The sequence below is a fragment of the Centroberyx gerrardi genome, chromosome 3 (assembly GCF_048128805.1).
Source record: "Centroberyx gerrardi isolate f3 chromosome 3, fCenGer3.hap1.cur.20231027, whole genome shotgun sequence".
In the NCBI taxonomy this organism is placed as follows: Eukaryota; Metazoa; Chordata; class Actinopteri; order Beryciformes; family Berycidae; genus Centroberyx; species Centroberyx gerrardi.
This window is the reverse complement of record NC_135999.1, coordinates 31701548-31726719: the sequence shown is the minus strand read 5'-3', so window position 1 is coordinate 31726719 and position 25172 is coordinate 31701548. Positions and strand designations below refer to the sequence as shown.

The 25172-nt window shown below is 43.9% G+C and overlaps 1 protein-coding gene across 3 annotated transcripts; it reads right to left on the bottom strand.

Moving 5' to 3' along the window:
- Nucleotides 1-243: 243 nt before the first annotated feature.
- Nucleotides 244-23889, bottom strand: kdm2aa (lysine (K)-specific demethylase 2Aa). 3 transcript variants are annotated; one of them, XM_071899031.2, is made up of 25 exons: nt 23771-23889; nt 16827-16965; nt 16463-16541; nt 16117-16163; nt 15504-15682; nt 14991-15097; nt 14745-14838; nt 13989-14142; nt 13077-13192; nt 12841-12967; nt 12420-12691; nt 11896-11973; nt 11523-11650; nt 10762-10885; nt 10362-10490; nt 9759-9842; nt 5777-5812; nt 5276-5381; nt 3547-4167; nt 3108-3279; nt 2740-3000; nt 2462-2625; nt 1928-2074; nt 906-1124; nt 244-765 (listed from the first exon to the last, which is right to left on the bottom strand). In XM_071899031.2, exons 1-25 carry the CDS (start codon nt 23774-23776, stop codon nt 584-586), a joined length of 3771 nt encoding a protein of 1256 aa, XP_071755132.1. In that variant the 5' UTR covers nt 23777-23889; the 3' UTR covers nt 244-583. The 3 variants fall into 3 exon arrangements, with proteins under 3 accessions (XP_071755132.1, XP_078147093.1, XP_071755133.1); XM_078290967.1 differs by having other exon boundaries at nt 5777-5809; XM_071899032.2 differs by lacking the exons at nt 16117-16163; nt 23771-23889 and having other exon boundaries at nt 16827-16959.
- Nucleotides 23890-25172: the final 1283 nt, after the last annotated feature.

Genomic DNA, 25172 nt, shown 5'->3' with positions numbered 1-25172 from the left:
CAGCCATGGAGTTATGGAACCAACATGGTTGTCACTTCAAACTTCAAAAAGGTCAAACTCTGAGTTGATGGCTTTGGTCTGGCTCTGTCATTCAAATCAATGGCGGCCCAACACAAGGTCAGCCAATAAGCAAGGGTTTTGGCTAAACATTACCAAATAAGTTTCAGAATACTGTATCTGAATCACTGGGGTCTTACAAAGAGCCCTCAATGTAATGACATGACTGTAAACAACTGGGGAGACTCCATTTATTCTCATTCTGTTTCCTTCAGGATTCTGGTGAGTTAGTGTCCAGCCATACCACAGACACTCATTTCCCAAACGGGGGGAGGCATCAGGCATGACCATGTTTCCGAAAAACCTTAAACCTCTAGTGTGTAAGAGGCCTTGGAATTATGCCAATCTTCATAGATTGTCCTTCCTCTATCCTCAGGATGAGTTTCACTCAACTGGGTCCCAGGGTGGGAGACTCAAACCACTCAAATTTTGGTCCACTTTTGAAAAAGGCTGAAGGATCCCTGAATTATCCGACCTCATACAGTTGACCGGAACAGAGCGCCTCATTAACAAGGCGTCGTCGTCGTTAGTCTATCCGCTGGATGAGCTTTTCCTCCGTCATGCAGTAGAGGGCGAGGTGGGAGAGGTCCGAGATGAAGGCGTCGCAGCCTCGCCTGCTGATGCCCTTACAGCCTCTCAGGTCCAGCAGAGTCAGAGAGGACAGGCGCTTCAGGTAGGACAGACAGCCGTCCGTCAGGTAGCTACAACCTGGAGGGAGAGACAGGGGTCAGACACTGTTTCTTCTACCTGTATGATAGTGAGGAACTATTGTTTAATTTAGAAAATGTATGGGATAACAAAGACAGCTGTGGAACCAAAGTCAAAAATGAAGCCTCCCCAGCACCCACCAGCCAGTGTGAGCTCGGTGAGGTTGTTGCGAGTGTGGGTCCCGGCCGCCGCCAGCAGGGCGATGGAGGCGTCGGTGACATCCTTGCAGTGGGCCACGTCCAGCCTCTCCAGCTGGGGCATGTGGCGCTGCAGCAGCCTCAGGGTCGACTCGCTGACGTCCAGACCGGACAGACGCAGCGTCACCATGTTCCTCAGCCTGCTGCGAGATGACTCCGAACCTGGAGGGAAGAAAGACACAGAGGGAGAGAGAGAGAAAGCCAGAGATAATGAGCAAACGAGAATAAATAAGAAATATAGGCAGCATTTAAACATAACAACCCACAATTACAAATCTACAACATATTAAGGCGCGGAGCCACAGGTGAAAATGGCAATCTTGCTAAGTAGTTTCAAAAAGCATACAAAACAATCAAGAAAAACAACTATAAGTAGTTTTTCTATCAGCTGCGTCAAGTACACCAAGCACAAAATTAGCTGGGAAAAACAAAACAAAAAAACATCCATTTTCGTAAAAATGATCTATGATGTCTTGTTTGATTTCCACACTGAAACTCTTAACAGTTACAGGCAGGCCAGTCTATGCACGTTTACGTGCATGTGTGTATGCATCTATGTGTGTGTGTTTGTTCCGTGTACTATTAACTAGGGTTCATCCAATATGGGCCGATGAAGAACGATAACGATATTTTTGATGCTAGCTGATCTTGTGCTAATATTTAGCATCTTTAAAATTTGACAATTTTCTTATCACAACAGAATTCTATTCTATCAGGGTGGAAAAGCCTCTGAAATGGCATTTATCACCAACATGGGACACTAAAACTCTCCATTGAAAGCCATAATAAAAAAATTGCAGGGTGATGCAGATTTAACAAACTGCCACACCTGATACTGTGGAGTAAAATACTCACACCAGTGAGATTCAGGGAGGAACCTCCATCAAGTCAGAGGTAGAAGGCACTGACCGGATGATATCCGATCCAATTTTTATATCCAATATCAGTCTAACCCTACTACTAACCAGGCGGGGTGATGATATCTTTAATTTGCGCATCTTTGAGGCCTTCACACCAGCGCAGGTCCAGCAGTCGGAGGCAGGGCAGAGTAGGAGAGACCAACGCCGACAGACAGGACCAGGACAGACCGGCCAACCTCAACTCCCTCAGACCTGGAGAGAGAGAGAGATGAGGAGGGGAGAGAGGGAGGAATGGTGGACAGGGAGAAAGACACCATGGAAAAGAAAGAGGGGAGAGAGGGGAAAAGAACGGGAGAGAGAAATCAAACTGATATCAAGCGTCGGTAATGGTAGGCCAAGTATGTTTCTGTTGAGTGTGTGTTGTCTAGAAAACAATTTCATTTCCATATTCTTCTTGATCTGACCATTGCCTCTACTTTTCAATGGTTGAGACATGGATGGATGGATGGATGATGTCTTTGATTCTCCCCCTTTCGGTTTTTCATATTGATGGCAATTCATTCTCGGCAACTCCGTAGGCTGTGTTTACTTTGAACGACTAGTGTTTGCATGTATGTATGCAAGTCTTTGCGTTTCTACCTGGTAGCCTGGTGAGCAGACAGTTCAGCTGTTTCTTGGCCAGGGGGGTCCAGGACAGATCCAGAGAGGTCGGCTGGCGTTTAATGATGCCTGCCAAGGCCTGGTTACTGAGTGGGCTGCACCGGCTCACATCCACATGGCTCCACAGACGCTTGTCGCAGCTCCTACACACATAACATTGAAACATGCTGGGTGTAGCTGCAAGCAGTGTTGGATATGAACTGATATATGAAGAGCAGATTTAGAGTTTGTGTGTGTGTGTGTTATGTGTGACTTACCACTTGTACCAGGCCTTACAGACAGTCATGCAGGCCAGCAGCTCGGCTCTGCTCAGGTATCTGAACACGGCCACCCACACCTCCTTCTCCCCTCCCCTCTCGTTGCCCACGTCCTTGAAGGAGGGCAGCGACAGGAGTGATGGAGGAGAGAAGGAGGAGGAGGCGGGAGGAGCAGCGGTTTCCTCCTCGTCTGAAGAGGAAGAGGCGGACCGATCCCTGGCGCCTCGGTCGCCATGGTGAGGGTTGCCCCGGAGACGCGGCCTGCCAGATACGGACACAATGTCATATGGCCACTCGTCCCTCAATAACTACTGCTGAGGTGCCCACGAGCAAGGCACTTGACAATAGAAAGTTGTGTTGAGCCCTACCTGCCGGGTCCTCTGGCTGTCGGGGTCATGCTGTCGAGCGCGCCGTCGCCACTTTTCAGTCGGGAGGGTTTGGAGAGAGCCGACTTGCGCTGGACGAAGCCCTGCTGACCACCGGGACCCGCTGCGCCCGTCCTTGGACCCATGGCTGCTTCTAGCTTAGGAACAATGGAGCCTGAGAGGGGACAAGGTACCCCAGTTGTAGTTTTATTCATTCATGTTTACTTATGCTCATTTCCTTACCTACCTACTCATTTATTTGCCAACTTTTTTTTTTTTCAACTATTTTTATTTTACTTTTGAATATAAAAAAAAATACCAATACATTCTACTAATACCACCTATATACCTAAGTACAATCTTATTTCAGTTAGCTACATTTATATTGCCTTGTCCTTCTGTGGGTTTCCTACATTATATAAAAATGGGACCCAAGCCTCACCTGACTGTCTCTTGGTCTTGTGGGGGCGCTGTAGTGTGACGGTCAGGTAGGAGCCACTCAGCAGGTCATCATTAAGATCAGACACCAAGAGGACAGGGGGTTCTGGGTCTGAATCCCAGCGCCCTTCCTCCTCCATCTCCTCGTCCTCCTCATCTTCCTCCTCCTCATCCTCCAGCGTGTCCAGGTCCTCCTCCTCGGGGTCAAAGTCCTGCCCCTCGCTGTCGTCATCGTCGTCGTCGTCATCGTCGTCGGTCCTGCGCCTCCGTCTCCGTTGCCGATGGCGCCGTTCTTTGTCTCCATCCTCGCTGTCCTCCTCCTCTTCCTCCTCTTCGTCGTCGTCGTCGTCATCATCGTCGTCCGACTCCTCAGACTCGTCTCCCCTCCTCTGCATCCTGGAGCCTCCCCGCAGTCTCACCCCTCTCCCCCTCCGTCCCCCCTCCCTCGTTCCCATGCCTCGCTTTAGCTTTAGGACAGAAGAGGAACCGCCAGTCACCAGACCTCCTCTGCTTCCTCTATGGGCGGAGCCTCCTCTCAGCAGTCCTCTCCTGTTGGCATTGAATCCCCTCCTGGAGGCATGGCCTCCCCCGCGGGCCTGTAGAGCCAGCTTTCTTCTCCGAGTGGCTGGAGGGACAGATGGATGGATCGATGGATGAATGGGCAGAGAGGGAGAATGCAGAAGAAGAAAAAAGTCAGAGTAAAGTGATTATAAAAACATACCTGGCCTCGAGTCAGCAAAAAATGTTGGTAAATATGCTTTAGCTATTTGGAGATCAAATGGACCAATTCTCTGCTGAAATCAACAGGCAAATGTCATTGCTGTAGGACTGAAATCACCTAGTCAATGATACTGACATGACTGATGTGTCATTTTGTTTTGAACACAGCTGTGGAAAGCCCAATCCCCAGTATGGACATACTGTAAACAGAAACCCAATAATATGGTGCTTTGTTTACTATACAAAGCTGACATGGCTGACCACTAATCGAGCTAGCTCTAAGCTAGTTTATTATGTAGCAAGGTAACACTAGTTGTTGCTGCTTGATTAATGTCTGAATTGCTCTTCTCAAAGCTGTATTTTACAATGGTCTAAATGAATCCCTGCAGAGCAGGAGGCTGCCTTGAGATTACAAAAAACCAAAAAACATAAGCTCTTCGGCTTCCACAGGTGTGCTACAATAGTAAGGCTGGTCTGTACACTGGAATGCAACACAAATGTAGTGATAGCCACAATGCTGCAACTTTATTTGGGCTTTGGATTCCACCAACTTATTCCACATTAAATTTAGGAATAAAATGTCACTAAACTTTAAAGTGTTAAATTGCAGAAGTTTGTTGTAAGTAGTTGTTAAGATTAATCAATAACGAAATAATTGTCAGTTGCACCCCTGCAGTGCTGGTATCAGATATTAGGCCAATACCATGCGAAAATAGAAATTTGAAGAATTTAGAGCATACCAAGAGTCTTGTGTAACATGATAAATAAAAAATCTAAGTAAATACATTTTTGCCCTTTTTAACAAAAAATAAGGATGTTTGATCTCTTTAATGAAGAGAATCGATTATATGTCAATAATTTGTGTCAAATGACCCCAAACTAATGGGCTACATCAATACTGCTTCAGTAACTTTAAGTAACTGTAAAAGTAATGGATTGGGAGTACTCTGTGTCAGCCAGTACTTAGACAAAAAGTGGTGCACATGCATCGCTAAATACAAAGGCTGACAAACCTTCATCATCGTCGTCACTGGCGGAGTCATCTCCGTCTCGACTGTGTCTGTGTCGTCGGTAAATCTTAGCGATACGAGCGTCCAGCAGGGAGGAAGATTTCCGCTTCTGGAGAGTCAGGGAAAGGAGGGAGACAAAGATGGAAGAGGGAGGAATAGAAGGAAGGAAAAATGGAAAGGACAAGGAACGAACGATGGAAGAAAGGGTAGAGAGAAGGAAGGATATAACGATAAAAGGCATGAAAATATGGGGGGGAATGATGATGTTAAAGACAGGAGGGGTTGTTGGATGGAAGGACAAAGGTAAGGATGGAAGGAAGGAAGGAATGTGGGAAGGAGAAGAACGGGAAGGAAGGAGCCGCAGAAAGAGAAAGAGGAAATGGGGATAGTACGGGGGAGAGGGGTATGGAGAAAAAGAGACAAAGGAGGAAATCGTAAAAGGCCTTCATTCAAAAATGCATTCAGCAATTGAATCCAGTGTCTTGTCCCACAAAAATCACTTACCACTGGTAGCATTTTGCTCTTGTCCCCTTTCGGCTGCTATGACAAGAGAAAAAAATGTCAATACCAGAAATGACAGAAGAAAATACATCACAGCAGAATCTCAAAAGCCTTTTCTCAGCTCCTTGGTTCTCCTCTTTCTGAGAGGATTTGAGGGTTCTCCGGTAAAGATTTTTGTGACACAGCATACCCTAGAAAAGACTAGGGCATGCTCAATACGGGTTTTCGCAGGCTGAAAACAATATTTATGGATTGAAGCTGCCAATTGCCAATATTTTATGTCAATATTCAATATCTATATTTGAGCATTTATATATTTTATTCTTGTCAGGGTGGAAAAGCCTCTGAAACGGCATTTAGACCATCATGGGACACTAAGACTCTCCATTGAAAGCCAGACTAATAACATTCTTTTAGGTGGGTTAGCAGCTCCTTAAAGGGATAGTTCACCCCAATGAAAATTTGGTCATCATCTACTCACCCTCGTGTCATTCAAAACACCGGTGAATTTTGTCTAGCAATAGCGAGTTTGCTAGCGCTGCTCTGTATCAGCCATCTCCAAAAGAACTAAAATGGCGGGGTCCTAGTTCTTCAGAGTTCCAAAAAGGGCAAAAAATGACTAAAACATTTTGAAGCCAAACAATTGCACTGTGGGTCCAAAAGTCCAACATTTACCTCATTATCTCCTAGATTTTGTGCACTTGCTCTGCACAGCACCAACCATCAACAGTAGCAAACAGATGCAGTGCTGTTGGAAATATTGTAACTACGGGTAGAGCACGCTTGAGTGTCCCAATTAAGCGGTAAATACAAATGGGAAAGTCAAACTGTACATGACACCCAAGATGCCAAGATGTAACATTCTCAGTCTTTGTTTAACTTTTAGGTGTCATGAATATGCAACAGCTTTTGAAAGCAGCAACACTCTTCCACCAGATCGCTGTAGAGCAACCAGAGCTTTGTGAGTGGGGAAAATCTAGGAGATAATGAGGTAAACTTTGGACTTTTGGACCCACAGTACAATTGTTTGACTTCAGAACACTTGGATTATGAGGAGTATTTTTTTGGTAATTTTTTGCCTGCCTGCCAGGACCAACGCTAGAAAGCTCGTTGTGTGTTATGTGGATATACAAACTTCGCTGGTGTTTTTGACTTGAGGGTGGGTTTTCATTTTTGGGTAAACTGTTCCTTTAATGTAGGGTGAGACAGGTTTCATAGTAGGTTTTACAGAATTTCACTCCCGAAACTGTTGAGTAAAATATTCCCACACCACACTGGAGTAGTTTCTCTTGTCAGCCATCTTAAATAAAAATTATAAAATCATATTCACTAGCTGTGATTAGAAAAAAAATCATATCAGACAACACTACACTGGCTGATATCCGATTTTAATATATTGACCTAACTCTGCTCTCTTCAACACAAACATGCGTATGACTGCTGCAAAACAATGATAGACATGGAACAGAAAACAGTCTTCTCTCTCCCTCTCCTTTTCCATTTCACAGTGCATGCAGCAGGACAGGTGGGCGAGCGGAATATTTGCCGTTTTACAAATGCTGGTTCACAGGAACGCAATGACAGCACTCATTTGCCAACAACCGCATGTGGAACACACCCACCCCTTTCCGTCCTTTATCCTCTGCCTCCTTTCCTCACTCGGTCAATTCAGCTAGTTAGCCAGTCTGACAATCAGCCATTCAGACAACAAGAGTAGGTCAGTCAGTCAGCACAGTGATGGAAGAGCCAATGAATGGTAGGGACAAGCGGATGGACGCATGGTGATGATGTCACATTAAGGAGTTGCTCCAGGGAGAAGTCGGGTGAGGGGGGCCGCCGAGTAAGATCATTTTCTCCAACCCCCTTTCCTCCCTTAGAGAAAATGTTATCCCTACACTCTTGGACAGTTCTGTCCATGTTTTGTGGAACAAGCCTCTCCCAAAGCTAGACTCTCAAGGTTTGACTTTAAAAACCAGCTTTGTGACACTCACAATGTACAGTTTTTAAGACTGTGTCACAAGGTGCCAATTCAATTCTGCGTTAATTTTTGAGGCTGTAGTTTTATGGTGTTCAGCAACTATCTTGTTAAGTGTCCTATCACTTCTGAGCCTGCGTCAATTTCTCAAATAAAAAAGCTACCCAGAAACAGTGTCTAAGTGCAATGTCACCCCTACCTTTAAGAGGAGGTGACCGACAAGGAAAAACTAACAGTGGACAGTGTCACCAAAATTGGAGTATGTGCTGGCTCTTTATAAAGGTAATTGGTTAATGTTTAACATGCTAAATGTTTAAAGTGTTTTAAACCAACAATTTTGGTTCCCTAAAACCACACGTGATACACACTCTTCAAGGGGTTGCAACAATGTTTTACTCTGAACTACAAAGGAGTTTTAGAAACTGTTGGGAACCCACTGAAGGATTTTAAAGAGTAAAGTGAAAAGTGGTTATCACCCATCACATTATGTAGGCTCAAGCACATTGGAATGAAAAAAAATCCAATCATATCTGAAGGAATTTATTGGGCAAGTTTGGCTTACTTAGGTCTACCATCAAATCACTCTAAACGTGTACATGAGTGAAGTTTTCAACTCAGCAAACAGGAAACAGCTTGTTTATGCCTTGTTAAAATGTTGCTTTGGTTGCATTGTCAGTGGCAACATTGTTAAGATTCCAATGAGTACCATCCTATGGTTTACACATCATGTGAATTTGTACAGCCACTGACAACCACTAATTTAAAGTGTGAACAAACTGACCCCTTAAAAATCTTCAAGTATGTACGAAGCATGTAGGTTAAACTTGGCACTTGCTGTGTCCCCAGTGACACAATTAGTGACTTCTCTGTCCAATCCTCATTTTTCCTTCCAGCAGGTGAATACAGTAATGTTTCTCGAGGTCTCCACTCCACCCCCAAACCTGGGTTGGGGGTGGAGTAACAGGAGTAAATAAAACTGGAGAAATGGGTGGCTTTACCAGCTCAGTGTTTTAGACTGTGCAGTTTTCCTTGTTTGCTGCTATGGCCTTTTCATGTGCCTAGATATTGTCTAAAAAATGTGTTGTTAAAATTAGCCTACACAGTATCCTTTAATATAAGCCTTGAGCCATGAGAAAAATCATTTAGAAAATGTGGCTATGGTTGGTGTATGCACTGCTTTCCCAAAGGGCAGCCACAGAAATACTCGGCTAATAGTCCAAGAGTAGAGGCGCTCTTCTTGCACAAAATATAAAAGCAGAATTCTTTCTTACAAAACAATCTAGTTTCAATCAGAATTCTAATAAATGTTACCTTCATAATTCAGAGCAAGACTTGTGCCTCTTCCGTTGGAAATTATGAGAAGGAAAAGGGAGGGGAGAAGGAAGCACGCAACGAACGGATGGATATACGCAGAGTAGGCGGCGCCTCTCACCAGTCTCGAGCTGATTGGCTGAGAAGGCAGAGGGGCCGCCACCAATAGGAGTGAGGCTGAGGAGGAGGAAGAGCAGGAAGGAAGAGGAGGAGGAGGAGGGAGGAAACCACAGCGGACCACCTCCCCATCCTGCTGGGAGCCCACGGGACCCCCCAGGGAAGCAGAGGGCCCGGGGCCCAGCCTGAGGACCAGGGGGCCGTGGGGACGGACGTGCTGCTGGTGGCCGACAACCAACGACTCATCACTGCCTGATGACTGACGGATTACAATTAAATGAATAGAAAATAATAAACCAACAAAAACAAATCATAATAAAAAATAAAAAAAACAAACGACAAAAAAAAAAATAAAAAAAAAATACAACAGACAGGAGACACGACACCCGTTAGCTTTGACACACTGTAAACAAGTGTGTGTGCGCCGGGTTAAGGGAGCGTGAGTGTGCGTAAATGCTTGCACGGGGATTAGGAAGGCTGTGTGTGGTGGTGTATTTACATGCAGGAAGTATAGGTATCCCTGAATGTGTGTGTGTGTGTGTGTGCGTGTGCGTGTATGTAAAAATCAGGAAGGTTATATACCTCTGGGTCGGTGATTCCTTGGACGCACTTTGGACACTCCCAACAGCTGGGCAAGTCTTTGTTCACCACCCCGTCACCCTGCACCTGGAGAGACAGAGATGGAGAGACACAAGACAGGAAAAGGATGGGTAAAATGGAAGGGGGGAAAAAAGGGGAAATAAATGAGACAGAAAGCTTTAAACATTTCTCAAAAATGAGCAGATATCGTGTAGCTTTACTGGTCAAGCAAAGGTCAGTTAAGATTTATCATATGTTCTTGTGTGCACATCTTCAAGTGTGTGTCTGCCTTGAGTGTGTGTTCTTGTATTTCTATACTTCTGAGCACTAAATGTCCTCACAAGGATAGAGAGATGAGGAAAATCCTTCAAGGTGAGGACATTTTTCCACTCCTAAAGTAGGTTTGGAATTAGTGCTTGGGTTCATGGTTAAGATTAGAATTAGGGTTAAGGTTAGGAATGTAGTGGAGAGAGTAGTAAAGAGAGTTTAGGTTAGGGTTTGAATGTAGTCCTGCAATCATGGTCCTCAAAAGTATAGTAATAAAAATGTGTGTGTGTCAATCAGAGTGTGTGTGTGTGTGTGTGTGTGTGTGTGTGTGTGTGTTACCGTGAGGCAGGCAGGGTGGACGATCTGGGCACAGTTGGAACATTCCATCAGAGTGAGGGAGGGGTCTCCGGTCTCCTCCTGGTTGGGCTCCTTACACACCTCACACACTGCTGACAGAGGAAGACCCGGCTGGGGGAGGCAGAGGCAGGGGGGCAAGTTAGAAAGCATACACACCCACCACAGACACACACACACAACTGAGGCAGGCCTGGCGAGGAGGGTAGGAGATACAAGATCAGAGCCTCATTCGGATGGGACTGGAGTTACAGAGTAAAAAGGCCATCTTCCTCTGATATTTTACTCATCAGCTCCTGATGAGTTTTAGCCAACACTAAATTACAGTGACTGTAACACAAAGACACACACACACACGGAGACACACAAAGACACAGACACTCACAGCGAGACACTGTCGCAGCACGCAGGTCTGTTTGAGCTTTCCTGGTCCTCCAAACTTCTTCATGTCTCTGCAGAAGTTACAGTCGCCACACTCTGGTCTCATACAGGCCTCACAACGTTTACACCTGGCGAGGGAGAGAAAGAGAGAGAGAAAAGGAGGAAAATATCAGCATGTGAGTAATCATTGAAATAATATCAAAATTATACACACGCACACTGACTTAGTAGGACCTTTGACATCTTGTGGGGAGCAAACGTCCCCATAAAAATAGAATAGCTAAAAAAGTGGTCACCATTTTCCACATCAGGATGACAGCTATTCCTATGCTATGGATCGGTCTCATGTTAGTTCAATCATATTCTGAATTCTGTGTTGATCCCAAATATAGTGTACAAACAAATGTAAATGGATTAGTGTAATTAAAACAACTGTCAAGCCAATCATTATTTGAAGAGAAACAAGGAACATTTCACAACTAGAAGGGCACTCGGAGAGCGCAGACCTCCGCCAAGGTTCGTGCTATTATCGCTTGTTCGTGAGTCGGATCCGGATCCGCTCCAAAATTTAATGGGTTCTTCCTTGGCCCATGCTACACCCTTCCACAAAGTTTCATGAAAATCGGGCCAGTAGTTTTTCTGTAATCCTGCTAACAGACAAACAGAGAAACAAACGGCACCGAAAACATAACCTCCTTGGCAGAGGTAATGAATTCAAGAACATTTCACACACACACACACACACACACACACACGTCGTGTTACCTGACTCTGCGTCGCCTCAGCACAGACATGGAGGAGGCCGGTTTCTGCGGCCGTGGGACCACAGGTGTGGTGGCCAATTTAGGACGAGGAGGTGGTGGTGGTGGAGGAGGCGGCTGATACCACGATGGCTAGAGGAGAGGAGCAGAAAAAGATTAGAATGCTTTTGGTGTCTATTTTATCGTTTTTCATAAAGCCCGTCCTGTAATAATAATTAATACTAAACATTAATACTAATGAACCTTCAAAGCCTGAAAAGTGGTATTTGGAATGGCCTTGCTATCTTATTTATCATCACCACTCATATCATTATCATTATCACTACTAATGTTATTATGATCATTCTGTGCGTCTATGCTGACTGAAGACTGCTTACCCTCTTTGGCCACTTGACAATTGGTTTTCCTGTGTACGACAGCTTGGGAGTGTCATTGGCATGTTCCTTTAGTAGGGCCTGTAGGGCAGGGGAGAGGAGAAAGAGGGGTGGAGGAGGAGGAGGAGGAGGAGGAGAAGGAGGAGAAAGAAGAAGAGAGAGTGAGAACCACAAACTCTGAACTGGACAGCATGAAATATAAAGAAGAATTGCATTGTACACTGGCAATAACACCATCTCCACTTGTTATCATCTAAAAGAAGGAATTTCTGTCTATACATAAGCTGCTACTACAGGTCAAAACAAGGTGACATATTTGTTACCGATTGGCCCAAAGCGGGACTGCATCATTCGTAAACATTGACATGTTTACCACTGCCTTGTTTCTGGTGTAAGGGCCATCAAAAACTTCCTCAAATCCAGTTTCTGGGTAATTATACTACATTTGTGACAACTTCTGAATCGCCCAAGAACAAATAAACTACACACACACACACTCACATACACACTCGCACCCCATCTCCTACCTTGATGTGTGTGAGCAGTGCAGGGGCGTTGTGTATCCCTGCTGGGACACATTTCTTGTTGGAAGGCAGAGCCTCCAGTTTGCCCAGCAGATTCCACAGCCCCTCCAGCTCGAAGGGAGTCAGATAAATTTTACCCCCAGGCTTATTAGATTGCTGGGCCGAAGTCTCTTCATCACCACCGCCACCCTCCTCCTCATCCTCCTCCTCCTCCTCCTCGTCCTCATCCTTCACCTGGTCATTCGCCGGATCGAAGTTTGACGGCTTCTTTAGACCTGGGGAAAGGGAGGGAGATGGAGATAGGGCGGCACATTGGGGGGGGGGGGGGGGGGGGGGGACAAGAGGACAATTTCTGTTAAGATGCGATGAAAGAAAAGATTTGAAGGATGACATAATGCAATTTTCTCTGTATGCGTGTTCATACCGATGCCAAGGGAGTGTTTCTGGAACTCTGGTGTGAGGTAGGAGGTGTTGGTCATGCTGAAGACGTAGCGCTCCAACACGTACCAACCCATCTCGTAGTAGAATGGGTAACGAAACTTCGCTGGGACCTGCAGGAGGGGGTGGGGGTGGGGGGTCAGCCACATCGACCATTTCAAAACAGATGACTTCCTTTGATTTGTAGTGTGTGTGTGTGTGTGTGTGTGTGTTTGTACTAACCCGCGTGCGGTCCTCTATGTTAGAGATGTTGAGCTGCGTGGGGATGTTGAAGCTGTGAAGGAAGTTTCCTCCAAACACCAGAGTGTCCACAGGGGTGTAGACAGCATGGATCCAACCTGAATATAACACACACACACACACAAATATTCCAACAAAAACAAATCTAGACAATGTGCTGGACAATTTCTGGTAGAATAGGAATCCAAACAGTTGATTTGTAGGCTGCGTTCCCGTTTGATACGGAACCTGCGCTCTATCTGCATCCTACTAACTCTACTCAGTCAAGGTGACACTCCAGATTTAGTATTATGCATGTCATATTCATACTGCATTTAATTTGACATGTACACTACCAGTCAAAAGTTTGGACCCACCTGATTGAATGTACTATGTTTTTCATTCTCTTAAAGCCATTTTGATCTAAAGGCTTCTGCTTAAATGCTTGAAATTAGTTTTTTAGACAAATACAAAAAGAAAAGTTGATGCCTGGGCTGTATGTTGTATGAATTTCTTTGCAAAGCCTTTGCAGGGCAAAGGCGGCTACTTTAAAGAATCTAAAATATAAGATAGTTTTTATTTGTTTAACACTTTTTTTGGTTACTGCATAATTCCATTTGTGTTATTTCGTTTTGATGTCTTTACTATTATTCTAAAATGTGGAAAATACAGTAAAAATAAAGAAAAATGTTGTATGTCCAAACTCTTAACTGGTAGTGTATACTGATATCACACTGTGTGAATTTCAAATACTAATTTCTTCTGATAATGGCTTTGTGCAAACTCAATACGGGGAAAACCTGAAAGCCCCAGTGTATACCTGAGGATGTATTCCTATTTGATCGATTCGGTCATCACTGTAATTCTTGCAAGCATACAGTGTGTGTGAATGTATGTGTGTGTGTGTGTGTGTACCTGAGGGTATTATAAAGGTAAAGCCCTGCTTCAGTTCAATCCTCTGGCAGTCGGATGCTCGGTCTCCCAGGAAAACATCCCCCTGTTTTCCTGACAGCACCCAGTTCTCATAGAGCTCCAGGTTCTGAGGTGTGGGAGGGATCAGCCAGAAAACCTGACAACACACCAGAACATTTCAATCTCTGGGCCAATCAGGAATAAATTTGTGGTTGTTGTGTGGGACAGGAATGAGTATGGTATCATTGTGGTATCATCTTGTATCTCAGAGGACAGACATGCTACAGCTTAATGCCTCCTGGCAGCTGGTCTGGTTTTAATAAGTGTGATTATCTAATCAGATAGATTGGAAAAATGGGAAAAAGTCTAACTTTCAAGTCTGTTATGAAACAATGCCAACACATATGGTTGGTCTGTCTTTTTTTTTTGGAACGTGCGGTTATTGTATACTGGTTGTATTGTGTATTCCATACTGATCGATTGTACATATTTTGCAGTCGCTCCTTGGGCCAATCAGTACATAAATGAAAAAGCCATCGAAGGGAAAACTGTCAAGGAGCTCAAAATGATGGAAAATCAAATATGGGGTACATTGATGGTCCAGGATGGATAACTGGATGGGTCACCAAATTACATGTCATTCTAACTTTCAAATTAGTAACCCTTTCAAAAACCCAAAATGGTACATGGTGGTTAAGCTAAAACAAGGCTGTTTTTCTTAGCTCCTGAAAAACTAAAATTTCACATTTGTGTCCCCACCTTGCATCCTCTCAGTATGTAGTACCAGACAGAGGTCCCTCCAAAGTCGATGTGGAAGTCTGTGTAGCAGCCCTGGACACTCATCAGACAGTATCTAGAGAAACAGAGGGACAGACATCAGTTTCCATTCAAAATGATGTCAATTCATGTCAAGTGAATTTCAGGTGAATTCTTGAAAAAAAATGAAATGTGAATATGAAGATGTGGTGCAGCATTACATCATCAGTAAACTACAGACTGTCTTACTTCTGTACTTTGGGGTACTGCATGACAGTAATAGAGTTGGTGGAGTCTCTCTGCCTTTCTTTCAGGTGACGGGGCCACATATTGTCCACCCAGTCAATCAGATCCACCTACACACGGGCGAGAGAGAGAGAGAGAGAGGGAGAGCGAGAGGGAGAGTGAGAGCGAGAGACTGCTCAGTATATATCTTCCCCTGATTTGATTTGGGCTTCACTTCATCACCTCCCCCTTCCAGTTGCTTTTGTTACAGTAAAAAAATTTTATAGGATAATTATTATTCCGTTAATAGTCCATTTCATTCTTTTTCAGCATTGCTCAGACATTTTCTTGTTTACTTTGCTGGCTGGCCAAAATGGTCGTTAAGTAGGAATGCAATGGTTTGAGATCTTGATGGTGCAATTATAGTGCGAGGAAGAATCACGGTTTCACAATTATGCAGTGATTTCTTTCAACAACACTAAGTGAATGAATGAACTCAGAGTTCTCTGAGTTCATTCATTAACTGTGTGTACATACTGTGGTGGGTCTCTTGACCAGGTTCTCCAGCTTGGTGTGACTGAACTCCAAGCTGATGACATTGTAGAGCTTCTCTCTCTGAAGTGGAGGGGTCTCAAAGTAGCGTCTCCAATGGGCCATGGACATCTCCGTCCCCTTCTGCGTGCTCACATCCATCACATCTACGATACGTCTGCTACCTGACGGTGGGGCGTTTGGGGGGGGGGGGGGGTTAGGGAGAGATTAGGGTGTTTCTTTTTCTTTTAACCACAGCACTATTGCCAAAGCGCAATGGTCTTCAAGAGGCAAATTCAAGTTCATCAGTCCTGGATGAGATCTCCTCTATACCTGTACACTAACCCATTTACATTTTAGTCACCTGGCTGACACTTCTGCAGGGTATCTGCAGGTTTGAGAACTTTTGTATCCAGAAACCAGGAATATGCATTGATAATAATCGATAGCTATGTCAATCTCTGCAAGGCATCACTTGAATTGAGAACACAAAGCCTCAGTCTCATCAGTTCACATCCCTCTGCCTCTATCAGGGTCTCAAGCTTGACACTCAGGAGATGAATCACATTATTTTATCTCGAGTATTTTCATAATTTATGGTTAATCTCTGGAATCTTACCAACAAATATCTTGACATCATTGACACTGAAGTCAGAATCTGGCATCCTGTGGAGCAACAAGAGAACAAGAAGGTTACAGCCGGTGACACTGTTTGGCTTTCTTTAACTAATACTGTCACGGGATATCATCTTCCAAGGAGAAGAAAATGACCCTGGTATAAATCCAAAATGGTAAAAATCCATTGGAAAAACTTAAAAAAATACATGACCTTCAAGGGGAAAGTCAACCAGTTTTTCCATTTCCAAGACGATGAGAAAGAGTGAAAGATAAGACGGGAAAGTAGATGGAGATGAGAAAGAATAAAGGAGAGGCATAGAGCAGAGGAAGATGAAGAGAAGGCCTACTTGATTCCCAGTCCATCAGGCTTCTCAAAGATGATGGGGTCCCGCAGCCCTCCTCTCTGGATGTACTCGTATGTCAAGTCTGAAAACACACCGAGCACATGGACAGCAATGATCAAAGTGTTGCCTAGATAGAAATGCTGCCTAGATAGCTATGTTTCCATCCAATTGTCAAGGAAACCGTTATCAAACTCTTGAAAGTGTCACAAAACATAAAGGGTGGTTATTGTTTTTCAACATAAAACTGTCGGTGCCCATCATTACGCACGGAAAACACAAAAAACAGTTTTTCGCACAAAAACACTACGCACTATGATTGAAGCTTTGTGCACTATTAGTAACTTTAGCTAGGTTTCAGTTGAACTACCTTTCCCCTCCATGCGCACGACCCGGTCCGAGCTGAACCTCTGACTGTGGACTTTCTCCTCCAGGTCGAACATCCTCCTCCCGTCAATCTCCTCATCCGAGATGCCGTCGTCATGGTAACGTCGCCTGGTACCTGCCCGCTTGGGGGTGAGACAAGAAGGGGAAAGAGAAGTGATAGAGACAGGGCAGATGGTCAAAAAATAAAAGATGACAAGCAGATGGGGAAACGGGGGAGATAGAAAGAAAGAAGAGATGTGTGTCAGAATTTATATATTCTTTATTAATCCATTGACCAATAACTGGAGGCAAAGCTGGAACACTCGACTCTAAAGATGAATGGAAAGCACAAATCAAGTGCAATCATTAGGCATAAAAGTATTTACTCAGTTGCATTATAAAATGTGTTTCCATTCAAACAGAAAAGTACCGAAAAAGTATCTTCTAGGAACTGATAATTTCAAGTAGGGCTGCAGCTATCGATTATTTTAGTAATCGAGTATTCTACCGATTATTCCATCGATTAATCGAGTAATCGGATAAGAAATACTTTTGCTTTATTAAAGAGCAATAGTAAATATACAAAAGAGAAAAGCTGTCCGCACGAAGCTGTCCATACGACACTGTGATTTACTGAAAACGAGGTGAAATAATAATTATTATTGATATTTATTACTAGGCCTAAATATCATACAAGTTCATAAGACTGGCTAATGTACATTTATTTGCTGTGTTGAAGGGTTGCCCTACACCTGCTGACCCTACTCACTGCAATCAAACTAAACTGAATATACCTGCTGTATTGGACTGGTGCATTTTAGGCTCCAATTGCTACTTACACCACCTGATATTTTGCTTTCTGGGGTATTTTATGCATCACTGTGAGGGGAGTAGGTGTGTGTGTGTGTGTGTGTGTGTGTGTGTGTGTGTGTGTGTGTGTGTGTGTGTGTATGTGTGTGTGACTATCATAATAATAACATGAATGAAGCTCAGGCTTTCACAAATTGACTGCAGCATTTTATTTTCTGTGGTTATTTTCTTGAGCAAAACTTAGCTAACTTAGGGACATCATAACTAGCCACCATATTGATTTACGTTCTTAACTAGCCATTACATATAGCCATAATTAACGTGCATTCTTTACTAGCCTTCATCTCATCCCGTTTTAATATTAAGTGCTGACTCCGCCCACCCGGGCAGTATCGGCGTACGCCGGTAGCAATTACAAGTGGACCCTATCCTACAGTCCCTGCTCTCAGCGGAGGGAGGGAGCTACGCTGTGTGGGAAGCGCTGTGACCGTCAGACCTCTCTGGATTAGACAAGCAAGTAGAGAAAACCGGCATCAGCCGAACCAATTTATTGCCAAATGCTTTGGGATTCAACACATTAACATTGCTTCCCACGGTCAGAAAAAGTCGGCAGATTTGTCGCTAGTCGCTTTTGAGAAATAAAGTCGCCAGGGGGGTCTGAAAAGTCGCTAAGTCTAGCGACAAAGTCACCAAGTTGGCAACACTGGATCCGAAACTTTGGACACTTTCTGTCGTTTTCTCTGGCCTGTCTCTTCTCTTCGCCCCTCGCTATTTTCTCTCTCTTTCTCCAGTGCGTTGTGCAACAGTAATAATCATCCGTGCGAATCACTGAGCGTGTATATAGTTATATGGATTAAACGAAGCTTCGATGCAAAGAATTTGCATCGATGATTTTTAGTAATCGAGTTACTCGAGTTTCTCGAGGAATCGTTTCAGCCCTAATTTCAAGCACTGGAACCAGTTTATGTAGTGAAGAAGTTCCAGAGATACTCTACTGTAGGAGTCCCAGGTCACGACAGATGAAGGAGGGATAATCCCTCTCTTTCTCCACTGAGCCCCCGATCCCCAATTCCCTTCCCCCTCCTCTCCATAATCTCTCCCACCTCTTTACTCCTGAGTGGGAGTCAATTTAACCAATGGCAGCCACTTTTATTGTTTTATATGGCAAAAAAAAAGTGTGCTTTGGGTTATTGACCCAAAGAATGGATGTATTGATGTAGGCCTCTTAACTAAAACAGAAACATTTGTTGCAGTTATATCCAGAAAAGAAACACACTGTCACTATAGTAAGTCCACTAAAACCGTTGAAGATGATGAAGTACTAAGCTGAGTTCACATTGTAGCTATCTAATTGAAAATTTCAATTTATTATGGCAAAACCAATTGGTTAGAGTATGGGAGTAAAGGTCAGGGTTGAGGGTTTGATTCCCATTGGGACCACCCATGCTGAAAATGTATGCACTTGAGGTACTGAAGGTGCTTTTAATGCAAGCATGATATTATTACGCAACACAATCAATATTTTAGCTGATATTAGCATTCGCTAAACGTTAGGTTGAAGGCCATACCAGTGGGCCTCATCCAAAGCAGGCGGATTTGGTCCTTTGATTTTTTTGACTATCCCCACCATGGCTACTGGAAGATGATCTCTAGTGAAATATGTATTAGATCTACTATGCTATCCAACACAGCTAGAAAAAGCAAATCAAACATCCACATCAGACAAAGGTTTTCGTCTGCCTGACTATTTTTTGAGTGTAGTCTGGGAGTCTAATCTGGGTTTGGATTAGGGGTGAAACGGTTCCCGGAAAAACATCTGAACCGTTTGGTTCGCCACCCATGGTTTGGGTCGCGCATGCGTGCCGCGGTTCATTCGGTTCTGTGTCCCCCCCACCCCCCTCTGATCCGTTACACTCCGAGTTTGGATCTGGGTCTAGTTTGGCACCACTTCAACCTAATATTAAATTCATGTTTACATTTATTCATGCGTTTAAAACTTAGTAATGAAGGACCAAACAAACAGCTGATGCATAGTTAAAAATGTTAACATTGAATCTAGGGATGCCGCGATCGATCGGCCAGCAATCGGAATTGGCCGATATTCAGTATAAATATGGGATCGGAGAATTCCGATAATGCTTTATAGTCGGCGATTGCAAAAAACGATCGATGACGCAAAACACGTGAGCCATGTGCGTTTGTTTACATAATGATCTGCACTCCTCGGGCCGGCCAGGCCGCTCTCAGAGATATAGCCTAACGTCTTTTTTTTATTTATTTTTTTTATAATAGGGGTGGGGAGTAAGCTATTTGGTGTGATAATCAGAATGGTATTATAACTTTGTAACCTTAAACCTTATGTATCAATCACTGTGATACATATTCACATCTCAGTCAGCAGCGGCACAGCATCTCCTCCAACGTCCTTTGCAAGAGGAAGTAGGCTATTCAGTAAGATCCCGCACGTAATTCTGAACAGATTTTTGTCATTCAAACAACTCAGAATTAGTTAACTTATAAACAGCCAATTTACTAAGAAAATTTCGGTTTTAAACCGGGCTCGGGCCCATAAATGCAGCCAATGGGACGGGCCCGTGCTGGGCTCAGACAGAACGTGCACGGGCTCGGGCTTGTTTTTTTGGGCCCTATCTAAGGTCTGATCGAGACCCTAACAGCGGAGAGGCAACTGAAAAGTCTCATTTCTCTCCCTCTTAAGAACATTCACTTAGGCTATACAAAAACAAAGACTGAAACGGATATATATCTTCGGAGGGTGTCTCCATTTATTTAACGACTCAACAACACAGGCAAGTGGCAACAGTCTGAGTCTTGTGCTTCGGTTTCACTAAATCATGTTGCGCTACCTAGGACGCACATGGTTTTGTTTACATAATGATCAAGTAAATATTGAGGTAGAAAAAAAGAAAATGTGGATACTTTTTAACCAGGGCTCAATTTAATGGATGAAATGTATGTAAAATGGAAACTGACCTATAATACTGCTATACCAGCTGCTGTAACAAAACAAAAAAACTATCGGTATGGCCGATCGGTATCGGCAGATATGGCTCAGATGATTGGCGATCGGCGGCAAAAAACGTTATCGGGGCATCCCTAGTTGAATCCTGATATGACTAGTAAATGTCAGTAGGGGTTGATGAATGGCAGTGAGCGAAACAACGTCAACACAGGAGCAGACTGAGGCCGTGGTTTTGTTTAAAGGTCCTCCAACCACTCGAGTAGGGCTGGGCGATATGGTTGAAATCAGTATCACGATAATCATAAGGATTTTCATCATAAGGAGAGATTTTCAAAGGGCGTTCAGACATCACACTGGTATAGGTTCGTACACTGTATAAAGTGGCGGTGGTGTTTGCCGGCCGAGTCTGCTCTGTGGAAGCAGTGACACAGCATCTTTACAAACACCCACAGCTCGACACACACACACACACACACACACACACACACACACACACACACACACACTCACACACACTCTTAGAATTGCAATGAGTCTATTGATATATATTCATCCCCTTCAGGCCTTCCCCTAAACTTAACCTGAATCTAATTCCAACCCTGATGAGGTCTAGAAAAGGGTCCTCACAAATGACTCCCTTTCCTGGTTTTCTATTCTTGTGAGGACATTTGGACCACACAATATAGTAAAAATGGACACACGGTCTGAGAGATACCCATGCAGAATAAGCCAATGACAAAACACATCCTGTACAACAGCAAAAAATAAAAGACTGTCTCTCATGACATTTAAATTGTCTCCAAAAAACAAAACAGATCCCTTAATCTGCTTTCCCAATTCTCTCACATATAGCAAGCTGCTGAAGCTTCGATTTTAATCCATCCATCTTTCACCTTCTCCCTTATTTTCTCTCTCGCTCCCCCTCTCCTCTGACTCTCTCCCATCCTGCAGTGAAGCTGAAAGGAGAGAGTCCTACGGGAGGGAAGAGATGGGCCGAGGAAAGAAAAAAGGGAGAAGGAGAGAGATAAAGGGACACTACACACCTCGCACCTTCTCTGCCGGCGTCGCGCCCTTCATCCGTCTCTTCCGTCCTTTCTTCTCTTTCCTGCTCCTCTTCTCCTCCCACATCCCTCCATCCCCGGGCTGCAGAAGCAGCACCTCTCCTCTTCTCTCCATCACACCTTCCTCTCTCTCTTCTCTCGTTCAAGGGGAAACGGAGAGCGGCGCGCTATCGTTTTGTTGCCGCGTCACCTCTGCAGTGCTGCCACCGCCTGTCTTTCTCTCTCTTTTTTTAGCCCTCCCTCTCTTCATTTCCCATCCTCCCTCGGTCTATTGCCCCAGCGCTCTTCAGACAGAGTCATATCTTAGACAGGACAGGCCGACTCCCTCCTCCCTCCTCTCTACTTCCTTCAGCCTTGCCTCCTCCTCTATTCCTCCCACCTCCATCTGCATTTGACAGTCCGCTCACATGGTGAACGACGTCACACATCCCTCCTTCCCTGCCCTCCCACTCTCTACCTCCATCCGCACCTCTGTTCACATGCTTCTCTCCTCCTCCCTCATATCCAACATTTTTCATTTTACCCCCCCCCCCCCCATTCCATGTTTATAGACACAAATCACAGCACCTTTTCTCATTCACACTGTACTGCACTTGCATTACATACATGCAGGCACACATGCATACACACACAAGTCGCACTCTGTAGCTCAAATCACAAGATACACACACTGGGTCCTTTTTCATAACTACTCCCTAACAGTTACCCAGAAGGCAGCGCTTCCGAACAATACATGGATAACAACATATAAATCAACAGCTTGCTGCCATTCCATAGCTTCAAAAGTTGCACACATGATATTATTTAAAAGTTTTTTCTTAGACCCTTGGCCAGGAACTGAACTGAAATTTAAAATAGGTCCCAAAGGTATTCCAGAAAATGAGGTTATTGTTTTGACCCTAACCGTGCTGTTCTTTTAATATCTTGCCATGATTGACAAACAAATATATACTGAAATACCCATAGTAGACATTTCCTGAATATGAACTCCTTTTGGTTGGTGAGTTTTGATAGTGATAGACAAAAATCACCATAACAAACGTGGCCAAATTCACATTTAACTTACCAGCCTTTTGCTGTATCGTGGCTTGGAATTATCCATCAGTGGTTTGGGGTCTGCGCGGCGGGAGAGTCATACACACCGAGTTACATCAGGTAGAAAAACTAATTTAAATTTCACCGTAGCGCCATATGGCTTCATTCGGTAATAAAAGGTTTCCCTGGGGTTGCTTGAATTGACAAACACGCCTGCTAGCTAATTGTTGTGATGTTTATCCTCTCTTAGTTTTGCAACACCTTATCAAAACCTCACCGTCTACATTCACTGACTTCATTCAGGTTTGGTGAGCTAATGTCCACTGGAAATGGCGAGTTTTATCTTGAAGCCGACTTATCTGGCTATGCTAGTACTGTGAAATTACGTTAAGTACAAATTGACATAAAAATGAACATCCAAAACAACACTTTCTGAATAGTCGAGCTTTGTTCAGTGGCTTCACCATTACAAATCGTCCAAGTCGTGCCGAGCTAATGTTAGCTTTTGGAAAACGTTCTGCTCATATTGATACAAAACTCCACACAACTTTACGGCGTATTAAAATCATATAGACAAATTCAGATAGCGCTGCAATACTGGAGGAAAACAGCGCACACTGTTACTGTTGTTAGTTTTAAAAACTGTAAAGTTAATGCGGTCTCCTAATCGCCGCCATTTTCCATCCCATCACAAAACACCACTACATCCCGCCCACAAACGTAAAATGGACCAATCACAAAAAAGCCGGCGAGGCATTCATTGGTCTAGAGCCGTGCCACTCAAAGTAAATATTTGTAAGCCCTGATTGGACAAGAACCGCCAATAGAGAACCAAAGGAACTGGCGAACTACCAATCACACCACATTTCCAACGTAAGTTTACCTCTTATTGGTTCAAATATCCCAACAAGACGAGTTATTGGACAAAACACACAATCAGTCATGAGAGGTAGCCAATGAAACGATAAAACACCGCACTGACACCGCCCATTATCGATATAACTAGTCATTACCCATAGATAACCTAAATTACCTCAAAATAATACGTGGTTTTGTACTTACCACCATCTTCAAGCAGAACAGGTCACTTAAAAACGGCTGTGATAATCCGAGTTGTGTGACGTTCTTTACGCTCCGTGTTTCGACTCCCGAAGGCTCGCATAGCAGGGACACGTTTTGCAGCTTTCTCCTCAACGAGGAAGTGGCTGCGGGTCTGTAAAATGGGAGTGTACTTTCAGCAAACTACTGTCTATTGGCTAGAAAATGCTGTACGCCTGTTGTGATTGGCGGCAGGGACCTGTCTTTCAAATACGTAACGACAGAGGACGGCGAGAGGAACATGCCAAAATGTGACGAGCACAGCGAACAAGGCCAACAAGTGTAAATATTCATCCATAGAAAATTAATTAAAGATATACAGCAGTACAGTAAATAACGTTTTCAGTTTATTTGTTGTCAAAAGGAGGGCAAAGCTACAAAAGCCATGACGTGATTTTCCATTTTCACAGTTTATGTAAATTCCTTATAAATGGCTACAAAATTCCTAAAGTCATTTTGCTAATGTTATGCAATGTATGAAGACGACACAAGTATACACACAAATGACATACTATCAATTATCACTATAAAATCTATTTACGGTGGATAGAATAGCCTATTGAACCATGGTTGAGCATTAGTCTTTCCTCAATTCCCATCCTGCCTTTTTGCCTCCATCCTATAATGCAGCAGGCCCACGATTATTAATCTTGTAAGTCTAGTTGGACATGTAGTCTCTCTGTCTGGGACTCAGGCTGAGAAAAACATAGGTGTACCTGGCTTATGGAGACGTACTGCTATTCTTGTCATGTGGAGGCCCACCAGAGGTAACAAAGCCTTCCACTGCTGTCAGAACCACTTAACTACGACTTGAGCTCACATGAATGAGCCAACAAAGTGGTAAATAGCCTACAACTGTTGGCTCAGAGACTCGAGTTGCTGAGAGGATTTAAGAAACCAGCAAAAGAGAAAGTGAAAAGAGGGATCAACAATGGACCGACTCCTGCTATGCATTTTTGGACCTGAGGCAATGAGGAAGGATCCGATTCTGTCAAAGACCAACAGATTCAATCCATGGCATGAAACATGAAACCTCTTTGGAAGTACAATTGTGGCCATTTAAAAAAAAAAAAAACATTAAAAATGAAAGCAATATCTGCAATAAATAACACAAAAATACAAAGACTTGAATCAACAAGGGACCACCAAGGCAGTGTCACCGATCAGACAATTCTATCTAGACATTCTCAAGCGGGGCTGCGGTCAATTCCATTTCTATCCAATACTTTCAGAATTAGCTTGTATTTATAGTCAAAAGTCTGAATTTAAGTCATAGCAAGCAAACAGGGGCTTATTCACAACATAATAGAATTTTTTTAACAGTAGATGCAGTCAATAGCATAAGTATTGGGAGAGTAGTATGGTT